The sequence below is a fragment of the Sipha flava genome, unplaced genomic scaffold (assembly GCF_003268045.1).
Source record: "Sipha flava isolate LNK unplaced genomic scaffold, YSA_version1 236_pilon_pilon, whole genome shotgun sequence".
Taxonomy (NCBI): Eukaryota; Metazoa; Arthropoda; class Insecta; order Hemiptera; family Aphididae; genus Sipha; species Sipha flava.
Genome location: NW_020272878.1, coordinates 1 through 14568, shown reverse-complemented (window position 1 = coordinate 14568; position 14568 = coordinate 1). Strand labels below are relative to the sequence as shown.

The 14568-nt window shown below is 28.5% G+C and overlaps 2 protein-coding genes across 2 annotated transcripts; both read left to right on the top strand.

Moving 5' to 3' along the window:
- Positions 1 to 8517: 8517 nt before the first annotated feature.
- On the top strand, positions 8518 to 10446 carry LOC112683798 (KRAB-A domain-containing protein 2-like). Its single transcript, XM_025554954.1, has 5 exons — positions 8518 to 8728; positions 8826 to 9085; positions 9144 to 9588; positions 9889 to 10141; positions 10221 to 10446. The coding sequence occupies exons 1-5, from the start codon at positions 8518 to 8520 to the stop codon at positions 10444 to 10446; spliced, it is 1395 nt and encodes a 464-aa protein (XP_025410739.1).
- Positions 10447 to 12664: 2218 nt separating this feature from the next.
- On the top strand, positions 12665 to 13665 carry LOC112683857 (platelet-derived growth factor subunit A-like). Its single transcript, XM_025555037.1, is given in 4 exon segments — positions 12665 to 12875; positions 12972 to 13068; positions 13109 to 13296; positions 13595 to 13665. Coding segments are annotated over 4 exon segments (486 nt in total). The 5' UTR covers positions 12665 to 12696; the 3' UTR covers positions 13617 to 13665.
- Positions 13666 to 14568: the final 903 nt, after the last annotated feature.

Sequence of the window (14568 nt, the reverse complement as noted above, 5' to 3'; positions counted from 1 at the left end):
TATATTTAATCAATGAGAATATAGGTACCATAGTTGATTTAGAATCTAGTCAAATATTTTTATTTTAAACAAAACAACTTAAAAACTTACATATCCATCTAAAATTATTGATAATAAATTTTAAAATGGCTATGGTTTTACCCTTTTACAAATTAACAAACACATAGATACATTATTTTATAATCAAAAATTAAAACAAAAGTAAATACAGGTTGGAACAGATCTAAAATCTTGATAATAAATCATAAATTTAAGACAATAACAATTTTAAATAAAAATATAGTATAGATAATGTAAATATAATCATTACATATTACGAGCGAAAACGTTAAATAAAACGTTTTAAATGTTTGTTTTGTTAAAAATAAATAGTATATTTGAAAACTATTTATATACTGTGATTACGAGTTAATACCCATTTATAACACATGCAGCACATAATATTCATAAATAGTAATATCATCGTTTTAATAGACTAAATATGAATTAACCAATGACAATATTAAAAATCTATTTTAAGATATATCATGAATAACACCTTGTTCATATTTTATACACTATATTTATAAATTGTACACTTATATTATCATGCTTAATTCACTCATTGTGTTAAATTTACATATTTGCAATTTTCAATTGATTTTAGTAATCCATTGTACCACATATTGTTATTATTTCATATAAATATTTTTATTTTTTTTTTTATAAATTTCATCCTTATACACAATTTTATTTTAGTTTTGTATTTATAAACATTTTACGGAAAGTTTTTAATTTGTTATTTTTTATTTTCATCATAACACAAGTTTGACTATTCTGAATTTGCATTCTCTATTTTAAATCAAATATTCAAAAATCTAATGATCTAATATGTTTTAACCTATAATTGGTTAATATGATAAGAGCAAAAAATACTTTTGGATTATGGTAAACAATTTAAAGGAGAATATTAAAAATAAAAATAAATTATATATTATAAATTTTCGTAAAATCGGTTGATTTTAAATGATATTGTTGATTTGCTCTTCGGATGTATACTACCACATATCGTACGCAATAGTTATTACACTAAATAATCATATTTTGATATTATTCTTTAGTGGCATTTGTAGAGATCATATAATCTTTTTGTATTGAAGATTAAAAAAATTACTAGAAACACACAAGCAAATGTATGGATTTTTTATGTATTTCATTATTGATACTAAGCCGTTGAGAATTTAAATATTATCAATGTTTTAAAAGTATGAGAAATATTAATATTATATGCTGGCTATATAGAAAGTGTTGATATAACAATTAGAAACAATTTCGTGTGATAAACAATTAGTGTTACTATGCAAGATAAGACGATTTTAATTTTGAATAAAGATTATAAAATGGAAATAACTAACAGTCATGATTCATACTTCAAACGACAAACATCGATTGATTATTTTTATAATTTTTTCATTGTCGACGATGCTTTCCGAATGTGAGTGATTTTAATAATTGTTATATTTTTCGTTTGAATTTTGTTTTTTCTCGATAATTTTTTAATCCTTGTTTTATTCCATTTGGAATGTTTTTGTATTTACATTTATTAATTTTTTTAAGTTTTTTGGAATTTATTTCCTATTTGCAGGATATTTTTTGTTGTATTTGATATTTCTTTTTAAGAACCAATTATTATAAATTCATTACAACACACATTATTATTTCATGTTAATTGTTCATTTATTATTTATTTTTATAATTTTTAATTCTGTTTTCGTTATATATTTTCTTTCGTCTATATTTTTTATATTTATTATTTATATAATTTTCATCTGCTCCTACAAATTTAGTATATATTATCATTGTTGTGATTATTTGTATTCAACTTCATCTTAGTTCCAAACCGATATCAGTGTTGTGGGATTGATATCCAATATCTTACAATATAAGTATGTACCTTTTTTTTTTTTTTTTTTGTATGTTCGAACCGACGCCAACAGGGGAACCGATTGTCCCAGTACTTCTCCATTGGCACCATTATTTATTGTTTTAATTCAATAAGTTATAATATAACGATTCCGACAATTTATCGACACAATAGTTGTAGGTTATCACTTTCTGTGCACCATTCTTCCCGGCCCGACGAACGCCCGCCGGCCTAGAATCTCATTACTGATATAAAATCTTCCCGACTCGGTATCAATGACCATCCGCTCTGGTCATCCGTGATCGTCGTCCCTCTCTAATGCCATGGATTCAATATGGTCTTCCTCATGCCCGTCACTCTGGAGCCGATGGTTTCGGGAATGAGGCCACTTTATCTTCGAATCTCGTTCACCGTATCCGCGGAAGTGATGCCGGTGACTATTTTAATGCCCGTGGCGTGAACTGCTATCGAGTGCTTCCCCAGGTTGCGGATAGGGGAACGTCCTGCAGATATGCAGGGTAGCCGCGAAATAAGCCAATCCTTCGGAATTGGGCGAATAAGCGGTCGCGGACAAGCTTCACCGGGGCCACCCCCCCACCACCCGGTGCTATTTCGACCCGGCCCTTACTTTAACTAGTCGGGGTCGGCAAAGCAGGCACCACTTGTGAGCACTTCACAAACGGGCCTAGAAGGATACTGTAAACCACCGCAGTCACAGTTCTTACCTTGGTTGGTTGGAGCCGGCAGAACTAGGCATCCCCGCTTACAAACAGCAAATTGGCCCCCACTCAACCTCTCATGACCGTAAATGGGGCTTACTTGGCAGAGAGTGGCCGGGGCTGGTTTTAATTAATTGGTCCCGGAAGTCGTCTGTCGTACGGTCCCGACGTAGCGAACGCCTTACCGCGCCAATCGGGGCTCTGACGCGACAGACCCCCTCTTCCCTTGACTCTCATGGGAACTTTATGGATACAATAAAGAAAACAAAAAATAGCATTCTTCTAACTGTATAACTAATAGAGAAAACCGGTAGTTCGACCAGCCAATCGAGCAATATCTCATCAACAACAAGCCCGGCATCCCAATGCAGCTCGATGTTTAATGACATCTCCGGGAAGAAAAGGAAGCATCAAACGTTTCCCTCAACATCTAAAACGAACTCCAACGACCCGACGGAATAAACACTGCAGTTCTTAAGAAATACCCTTAGAACCGCTTTATATGAAGGGAAAATTGCACAGGCGTCCAGCTTCGAAACTTCATACCTTGTGGAACTTTTATCCACCATGGCGAAGCACTTGATAATCTGCTGACTAAGAAGGGGAAGATCGAAAGCCCTGTCACTTAATATAGAATATGCGAACATCACAACGAGGACGGAGTAGTCAATAACCGGGACTTTCCGGTTTCTACCAGGAATATTTTTGAAGTAATATCGACCCGTACATCCGCCCAGAAGCGTGGTCGATCTCAGTCGCGTTCATCGGACCGTCCTTTTAAATACCCAAGAACGGAAAATCCGGCCGTCGAACGTAGGCGATCATCGATTTGTAAAAGCTCCGCAAATCCTATCGATCGTGCATTGAATCGTAGTCGTTGTCGATCGCAGTCATGCTCTCCGTACTGTCCGATCAAATATTTGACCGTCGACGAGTCTTGTGAGGGTCGAGGAGTTGGACGAGCATTTCGGAAACCGAATACAACAAACTCGCTGAGGATTTACAATGACGTATGTTCCACTCGTTTATCTACCCGTAAGCGTAGTCGTTTGCCGTCATGTACCGATCAATATCCCCTGGTAAAACGTTTAATATTAAACGTGGTTAACGGAGACACTGAGGACTGCAAGGACGACTACAAGGACTATACGGACCACGATATTGTACTAACGACTTTGGATGTTGTTGAGCACGAGCAATTCTTCATTTTATTTAACGATGACGAAAAAGATTGCCAACTTAACAAAGCATCCTGCTTTTGCATTTTGGTCTACGTAAATGCCAAGTTCCATAGAGATTCATCGGAATTAATAGAATTATCCGTGATGCAAATTTTTTTGTATTACACAGAATAGTCTAATATTTTCTTCCTACAACTTTTTTTTGTTTTTGTTTTTTACTACGAAGAAATATGTTATTAAAAAAACCTTTTTTATTTATTTATATTCTGAAATAAATTTGAATCTATTCAATATATCTAAACATTATTTATATTTTATCGATAAAGTAGACCGCGAGCTGGACTTTCGGTTCGATCTAAAAACATTTTTGACCGTTTATGGACCGGTCAGTAAGGTTCGGTCTGTATTAGCCCAGACCGTACCATATGATGCGTTTAGTATTACACTGGACCGGTACAGTATTTAGATTTTAAGTAACATGATTGGGACCGGACTGAGACCGGGACGGACTGATTTTCATTTTATTTTATTTTTTAAACCGGACCGGACTGAAAATAATGCATTTGATCTGAGGACTAGACCGATTTACTCATAAAAATTATTGAACCTGATCAAATCGATGATTCAACAGTTCTGTAAAAAGCTATTTTAAGCTAAATGTGGTTCGTAGAATTTAGAGTATGTATTTAGTGGTCCTTGAGGTCCAAAAGGTTGGCGACCACTGTAATAGAGTATTATAATAATAGAGACCATTTAGTATTTATGATATTTTAATACTGTCGTTTTAATATCTGCTCATCCATTTTTTAACGTACTGTATTATATACAATATAACCAAAAGTTCTGTGGGAATGTATCAATCTTAGTGTCATCTTAGAAAATTATTATTGGTATTTAATTTCAGTTTATTACCATTATAAATAACAAAATTATAATAAAATTTTTTTATGTAATTTAGTTTTTTGATTATCGTTATCTTGATCATAATATGTTTTAAACTTTAAAGCAGTTTGAAAAAATAAATATTGAAATTGAGTGAAATCGACCAATTTAAATCATATTAAGTTTTTGATTTTGTAATAATAAGTTATATTATCAACCCATGAATCGCCTAAATAAACGGTTTTAAAAATTTGATTAAAAAATTGAAAAATATGATTTTTAAAAACCGGTTTTAATTGGTAATCGATTCCTAATAAACCTTATCATCGGCTTTTAAACAATTAATAGTTATTATAGTTTTTAAAATATCCTTAAAGAAATGGTTACCGGTTACCATAATATCAAAATTAAACGATAATCGTTTACCGGTTTTAAAAAATCTTCGGCTCCTACCGGGACCGATTACCATTTTTATTTTACACTTGAAGTTGAACATTATCTATTTGATTTATTTGATACAGTTTTTGATCATTTAAATTCTAGTATACCAAACAAAAAATTAGATTAAGGCTTCAAATTCGTGTCACTTTTAACCAACTTGTCAGTCGTCGATTAATTCATATAACTGATCTTGATGTATATCTTAGTTTATAATAGAAATCTGTTTTTATTGTAATTATTTAAATTTAATATAGTTATATAATATAGATATTATATCAGTCAGACTAAACCTATAGCCAATCGAGTGTTTTTATGTGACCCAAATAAAACTCATTAAATCAATACAAACAAATAAAAATTTTGAAAATAATAAGTATTATTAACAATATAATAATTGTCTAAAATCACTTATTGCATAATTTGTTTGGTATAGTTAAAAAAATGTCTCAATATGATAAATCAAACTAATATAATCTAATAAATCATAAAATGTATTATTTTACATGTATTTTTAATTTTAATTTTTTTGAAATTATCCCTGGCCTTTCCCCTCACCGGTTTAGTGTGTAACAATGTAACCAAATTATAAGTGATATTTAATATAATTTGATGAAAATTCAGTAAATAAATATTTTTTTGATTCCATGTCATTTTCCATGCGAATATGCAATTGGTATACAAAAAACAGATTACAGATCACGGTTACAGATTAATATCTGTAATTTAATATTATATTGATGTAAAATGTAAACAACAAATTAGTCTCACGATAACATAGATTATACAAGTGATATTATGTTTGTGTTTATCAATTGTTTGTAGCGATTTGTATTATGTATAGACAAGTTACGACTGACTAGTATTTTTATTTTTGATCAAAATAAAACTAAGTAATTCAAGCATACTATATTTTTTTTTCGAAAATTAAAATATTAATATTATAACTTCATATTTTTCATAATTTGATGTCATTCATAGAATTGTCTTAACGACTTAATGTTATTTGCCGTCCATAAAAAAATCCCAAAGTTCTTAATATGATGGCTCAAAAATCAAGAAAACTCGATATTATTTTGTAAATTTAATGTTTTAATTAATAGTATAATATTTTTAATTTTCATTTAATGTATATTGTTTTTATATAAAAAAGGGTGTGGAGGACTTGGCTTCCAGGCTCACATTTTAATAAATGTTCATATCCCCCCCCCAATAATAAATCCTAAAAACGCCTATGGTCCTTAGCCCCAATTCCTGTTGTTGCCGCCTATATAAACATAGTAAATATATTATATTTATGGTTTATAATGTCCTGCATTTAAAAAAGAAGTCTGAAATCCATAGCGTAGGCTTCACATGCCTTGCTTATATATATATATATATATGTGTGTGTGTATGTAAATGTAAATATATTTATTTAATTAAATTATACCCATTATTCATCATAGAAATTATTTCATTTTATTGTTATTTTGGTAGTTCTTTGATTATGTTATTATAATAAAAATATCGTAAACCAATTTCAATTTAAAAAGTTTTAATAATTTATAATATATACAAATATATTTCAGTGAACAAATTTTCGACCACCCTAAAAATTTGGTGTCTCCAAAATTTTGACACCCGAGATGGTTTCGACCAGTGACGGATCCACATGGGCAGATTGAGTGTTAATCTCCCGAAATCATGAAAAATGTATATTAAAAATCAATAATTTTATGAATTCAGAAGATTTTTTTTTTTTTAATTATGAGGGAAAGTATATAATTTTTATTTTTGTTCATACAAGGAAATAGTAGTCTTAGATTTAAATTAATGTATTATATTACTTACTATTATCTTAAATCATTATCAAGCACTGACTGTAATGCTATAAAAAATATCCCAAGGGAAAACATTTTTCAAATTTTTAACAGTTTTAAAATAATGTATTATCTGATAGAAATTTCAACTTCTGCAAACGTACTATTGTTATGAATATCGTCACAATGAAAATTATCGTAATAAATGTAACGACGAACGTACTACAAGAAGAACTACAAAACTACAGAATTTGGAAAATTTTACATACCAGTGCCGTAAAACACGCAACATGTATAATACAACTCAAAGCATTTATCACAGTGACAGTTATGGCACCATCCGAATATTTTAATAAAGGATCAAACATTTCGGGAAAATAATTTTAATGTCCTAACTTAGCAATTGTTTTGTTTTCAGTTAATTTTAAATATTTAATTATTTAGCTCCATTATATTCATGTATTTCTAGCATATACTTATATGAAACTCTACCTAAACTTTGAGTATTATTAAAGTTTATACAAATATTTTACGAAAAATTATAATACTCGTAGATATGTTGTAAAATCATTAAAAAAATGTATGTATAATAATAGCAATTTTTTAGGTGATCAGATTCATTGATGATGAATAATTTCTGATTAATCGTATAATTAAGTAGATGTACATTTCATTTTTTACATAGATGTGAATTGTAGATATTTAAAATGAGTTATATCGATATAAACGATTGATATTTAATTTTCAATGTATCTATTCTAATATTCTAATAGTATTTACAATTTATACATATATTATCTTGATATTTTTCAGTTTATTAACAATACAATTTGTTTTTAAAAATAATTACTTATAATTCTACTTATATTATTTAGTCACTTCAGATAGTGTAAATCATAATAATACTATGCGATAAAATAATAAAGTACCTATATAGATATTATATAAATTAGTAATTTTATAAATTTGATGACTAATCATTTTATACCAAAGTTAAACTACATTAAGCATTAAAAAATATACATAATATAATATAATATATAATATATATGTTACAGTTAAAACCCGAAATCCGTCAAAACTAGTTTTAACTAGTTTCCACAAATCCCTTTAGTTAATTCTGGTTTTAACTAGTTTAAATTAGAATTAACCGCAGGTGTAAATGAGTCAGTAAAAACTAGTTTTAACTAAAATGCATGTATTCGAACGTAGGTTACGTGTTGTCCGGTCACGTTATCGCGGACGAGAATAAGCTGCCTGCGGTCGTTGCAATAACGACCGCGACAAATATTGCTCGATAATTCGACCGGCCGATTATCAAATCAATTAAGATAACTTTAACTAGTCTTCCATCACGCAGATATGATAACTTTGACATATTATACCTACAATAATATGTTATTGATATAGATGTCAGCGTATATTGTCGGTGATGCCGTGTTTCGTCAGTACGATTGTGTTCGTTGTAGTCGTTGTACCTATGTGTTTTTGTTGCGAATTTGTTCGTTTTTTATTCTAAGTTCTTTTTTGCGCTCTCACTGACGTTCACCAGTATTGAACATCATCGTCGGGTCACTGTATACTTTCGTATCATGTCAGAAACTGAGACAGAAATTAGTACCCAAGAACGATTCTTAAAGAAGCTTATGGAATTGGCGAAAGGAAAGGACAATCATTATAATATCATTACAAAAGATGCATATAATTTACTTCTAAAAGAGGTCGAGGATGCGATATTAGCAACTAAAAAAACATCTATTCAGTATAGATGGATGAAACGGTTTAATGTTATAGAATTTGGCGGTACAAAAAAGCTGATAACCCCTCGGAGATCCAGTTAAATTTTATTTGCTGGTGGAAGACATTTTTAATGTCATTGAATTGTCACACGTCGCTGTAGGACATGGAGGAAGAGATCATCTGAAGGTTGAAACTTCAAGAAAGTACGCCAACATCACTACTGACATGATAAATATTTTTTTGTTCCTCTGTGAAACGTGCCAAAAAAAGAAAAAGCTAGGAAAGAAAGGACTCGTTTCGAAAACAACTTTGCACACTGAATTTAATAGTAGATGTCAAATAGATTTAATAGATATGCAGTCGCAACCCGATGCACAGTTTAGGTTTATACTTAACTATCAGGATCATCTGACAAAATTCGTTCTGCTCCGCCCCTTGCAAACCAAGCGTGCAGAAGAAGTTGCAAGCCATGTATTAGATATTTTTTTTAATCTTTGGTGCTCCGGTTCTTCTGCATTCAGATAATGGAAAAGAATTTGTTAACAATGTGATTTTAGAGCTGACAGCGCTATGGCCAGAGTTAAAAATTGTGCACGGAAAGCCTAGGCATTCACAAAGCCAAGGCTCCATAGAGCGTGCTAACCAAGACATAAAGCGAATGCTCGCTTCCTGGATGACAGACAATAAATCAACTAATTGGTCTATCGGATTAAAGTTCGTCCAATTTATGAAAAATAGAGCACACCACGCCGGGATAAATATGACGCCTTATAAAGCAATGTTTGGGGTTGATCCAAGAGTGGGACTTGTAACCTCTAACCTGTCCAATGAATTGATTACTACTATAAACGTCGAGGATGAATTTAAACGTCTCATAAGTACTGAAACTACAAGTGAAAATATGATTAGACAAAAAGCTGCAGGTAAAAATTTTTATTTTTATTTTTTAAATTATAGTTATTAAGTTTAGGTAATATTCATGTTTATTTCACAGTAAATTTTTTTATTGCTGTTAAAATAAATGTTTTATTTACGTATTTTATAATATAAATACTGCCTATATTTTTCGAAAACTTTCAAATTATTTTTTAGTACAAAAATTATAAAAATTTTAACTTTTATAGTTAAGGATTGAAAACTTAAAACAAAGATTCTTATTAATAGTTCATACTGTAACCAACAAATCCAATAAATACATAAACACGGTATATTTCTTTGATAAGTTTCAGATACCATAGATGCAATTAGAAAAAAAGCTCATGCAAATTTGAAAAAACAGGCAACTCGAATGATGACTCGAACCGAAAACAAATTTCCTGTGGTTGAAGTTGGTGTCAACGTAGTAATCCGCATTCCAGATGTTGACAAAGGCAAAACCGATCATCCAAATCTTATCGGAATAGTGTTGGAAAAAACAGAGTACGATCTATATAGAATCGGATGTAAGGATGGAATTCTAGAAAAACTTTATTGTAGGTGCGTCCATTATCAACTTTTTATTTAATAAATAAAATAAAATTAGATAATAATGAGTAATCAGTAAAAATTGTTTCAGGTCTGAATTTATAACATGTAAAGAAAAATTCATCACATATAATCAAGTTCCAAAAAATCATATTTCCCTCCGTGCAGCTGCAACAAAAGCATCAACGGGGTCAGGGAAAGGATTTGTAAAATGCACATGTAAAACATCCTGCAGAACAAATCGTTGTTTATGTAAAAAAAATAAAATTCTATGTAACTCTAAATGCCACGATAGTTTGTCATGTCAAAATAAATAATACAATAAATGTTTATATTTAATATGTACTTATATTTCTACATTTCCCTAGTTAAAACTAGTTTTACCTATCAATAAAACAATATGAATTTTCACTAGATAATTCTAGTTTTCACTACTATATTTTAGACACAACTAATTGTAACTAAATAATAATAAGTTTAAACTAGTTTTGACGATGATGGTCTTTGTAAATTCTAGTTTTAACTAGTTAAAACCAGAATTGACTAAAGGGATTTGTGGAAACTAGTTAAAACTAGTTAAAACTAGTTTTGACGGATTTCGGGTTTTAACTGTAACATATATAACATTATTATGAATACACTGATAATATCCGAATATAGGTACAACAATTGTTTTATTATTTCTACCTTCAGTCATGAATATAACTTTGTAATAAGTGCTGTATAATATTATTGACGCTGTGATAACTATAATAACACGATTCATCATGTGTAGTACTTTAATATTTTATTGGCTATTATTAGTAACCACTATCACCGCAATGTTCAACAGAAATAATGAATTAAATGTTCTTTCAGTCGAAAATTTCCATCATATTAAAACAGGAACTAAAACGATCTTGTTGTGAGCGTGATATAAAATCTAAAGTTCGTTAAATTGAAAACAACCGAGAGGTAATTATTTTTTATTATATATAAAAATGAAATGGAACACACAGTAGGTAAGATGTTAAATGTTTAAAATTTTAAACTGATACAAACTAACTCTTTGAATAAACTTTATTTTTCAACATTAGATATTTAAATATTGTACAAAATAAATTGAAAAAAGTTGATTATTTTTTATTGTATAAAGTTTAAATTTCAATATATTGAAATCATACTAAATTAAAAAGATCTATGCATTTTTTATATAAGTTATTGAAATAATTACACAGTTATTTATATTTTTAATTATATTAAAACAAACTTTTTTTTCTTCGCTCAGAAACTTCAAAATAATTTCGTATAATTTATATCTATAATTTAAACTTACTATTATTTTCACCTACTACAAACATATGAATAATTATTTTACGTTGTTTTAGATTCCATTGGATATTATAATGAAATTAAATCAGGTCACAAGTGTTCCAGAACTGTTTTTGAAGTTTATGCCACACGTCAATGTGTCCGACGTTTTAAAATATGAAATAGCAAATAATGAACAAAGTAAGAAATTTGATACAATATGTTCCTTAGACACTGTGCCGACTCGATGGATTTTAGGGTTCGGTGCAGAATTTTAATCTAACCTAAGTGTTACTAGTGATTTATAGAATGCAATTCGCTGAATATATTTGGGGTCCGGTGCGGCTCCATTGCTCATCAAACCCATCCACCATAGGGCCAATACTGCCTAGACAAATAATATTACCTGTATATTATTTAAAAAGGTGGTGTTAATGAAATAAACCATAATAAGTTATAATGATTTTTAATTCTTTCGTGCATCATTGATAATCTCTGACCAAAGGTTTTTTTTGAGCGGAACACTTTTTGGTCAAAATGAACATTTCCTATTTCGGCTAGATCACTTTTCGGCAAGTCTGGAATGTTCGTTTTCAGTCAGAATACTATTGTGGTCACCAATTTAAAATATTCTAAGTATTATTTTTCTGTTAAACTACCGATTTATATAATAATCATATATTATTATTAATTTAAAATTTACAATTTATCTAAAAACCCTTTATTAATTTAAGTTATATTTTATTACCAATTTATACAAAAAAAATAAAATAAAATAAAATAAAATAAAATTATAAAAGCATTTCATTTTTTTAATAATTGCAACACGCGCCACACTTGAATTTCATTCTAGTAATATCTCCTCTATATTAAGAATAACAACTTATTATATTGTGGAGAATCAACAATACGTTGACCTTCGATAAATATAATAACTACAAACTAGGTATTTATAATTTCTTAAATTAATAATATTATATGATTATAATATAAATAAATAGGTAATTTAACAATATTTTAAATTGGTGACAAAAATAATGTACTGACCAATAAGAGAAAGATTCATATTGGCCGAAAACGGTTCAGTATTTTTTTTTTCATTTTTATTTTTAGCCAAAATGAATTTCACCATAATAAGCATTAAATGATTTATGCAGGTTATAATGATATAAGTCAAAAAATAAAACAAATAAAAATAACTATGGCAGAAAATGAATCATTGAACACGACCCCATATCTTTTTTTTTATCACTTCTTATGTACCTATTTACCCTCAGATGAAATACTTGTTCCAAAACCTGCATACTACTGAAAACCAAACGGTTAGCTTAAGGGATGATGATAATCCAAATCTATATTATTCGCCACCTTGTACACGAGTTAGACGATGTGGTGGTTGTTGTGGTAACAATTTAGTTTCCTGTCAGCCAACCGAAGTAGAAATACTCAAATTCGAAGTAAATTAAAATAAACCAAAGGTTTAAACTTTATATTATATTTTTTTCTAATTTTTATTTGAAATAATATATGAACTCTGGGTTTATCACCCATGGGTTACTATTCTTCAATATAATGAAACATTAACTTTTAAAGAAAAAAAAATTATCAGTGTAGAGCAGCATGTGAAGTGTAAATGTGATTGTACAAGAGTGATGGTTTACACTAATTTAATCCTCTCTTTTTGTATAGGATTGTTAAGACTCACAAGTTTATGATGCCAGAGAATGTCGATGTCTTTGTAATAATCTAGAAAACCAAAACAAATGTGACGAAGAATCAGATACAAAAATGTGGAACTCTGAAATTTGTTCATGTCAGTGTATTGAAGAGAAGGAATGCACAACAGGATCCAAATTCAATTACAATACATGCAAGCAGTGAGTAATATTAAAAATATTGAACGAATTTTAAAGAATCATTTTTAAGAAGTCAAACACTAAGTATTCAATTTATTTAATGAATAAATTCCTTTATTTAGTTTATACTTAAAAAATTATATCAAATTATTAATTTTAATTATTCAAGATTATGTTTTGTCATTAATTCAATAATCATTGCAAATATTAATTCTTAATTACATACTAGAAATATATATTAGAAATAATATTATATAATATGATAGTTATATTATTGTATTTACTATTAATTTTCTATTATATTTTTTATATTCCACAGATGTAATTCAATAGTTGAATGAAGTTGACTGAGGATTATTGAACTCTATAAAGAAAAAAACATTAAAACGTTAAGTATTTATTTCGAAATTCAAAATCAAATATAATTGAAGTGAATAATAAAATATAACAATATTGATAAACATATGATCTTTTTTATTTATAAAAAAAAAAAAATATTAGAATATCTGGATAAATGTACAGATTATACTATATAACAAGCAATATGTTAAAGGATTTTCCATCAATACAAATTATTACTAAATTTGGAACATTCTAAACATAAATAAACCTAATTAGAAATTACAATTACATGTGAGGTAGACTAGACCAACTATTTTACTCTCATGATCCCAGATAGCAAAAGAATATTCTTATAATGTTATAAGAATGTTAATAACAAAACAGTAACATTTAGTAAAATATTTCATTAATGTTATGATAATATTTGTAGACGTTACTGTAACATTACTACAAAATTATTTGGCTGCTAATTTCATGTTATCCTAACGACATAATATCAATATTATCATAATGTTGATCACATAATATTCAGTTATATTATTTTTAAATATTTGACAAACATTTTAAACAAATAATATTGTAATATTATAATTAAAATATTATAACCATAAAAGAAAATTTTTTTTTAAATATTTCTTTATTAGCATTGGTTTTGAAAATATGTGCGATTGTAGATAAACAAACAAATTTAACTAAAATGCAAATTTATTTACTCTCAAATAGCACATAAATATATGTATATTACATATAAATGTATAGGTTTAATACATTGGAATATCAATATTTTAATATATGTTTATACAATTTTAATATTATGATTCTACATTCAAAATTAAAATAAAAACATAACGAACTGTGGAGTATATCATATAATATTAACTATATTATATATTATAAAAAGTAAATAAAAAATTGTCAATTTAAAAGATACAATACTAAGATTTAAAAAAA

Coding starts and splice junctions, on each gene's coding strand:
- LOC112683798 (XM_025554954.1), top strand. CDS start 8,518: ATGTCAGAAACTGAGACAGAAATTAGTACCCAAGAACGATTCTTAAAG. Junction 8,729..8,825: donor TAATGTTATAGAATTTGGCG/GTACAAAAAAGC, acceptor ACGTCGCTGTAG/GACATGGAGGAAGAGATCAT. Junction 10,142..10,220: donor CTAGAAAAACTTTATTGTAG/GTGCGTCCATTA, acceptor AAATTGTTTCAG/GTCTGAATTTATAACATGTA.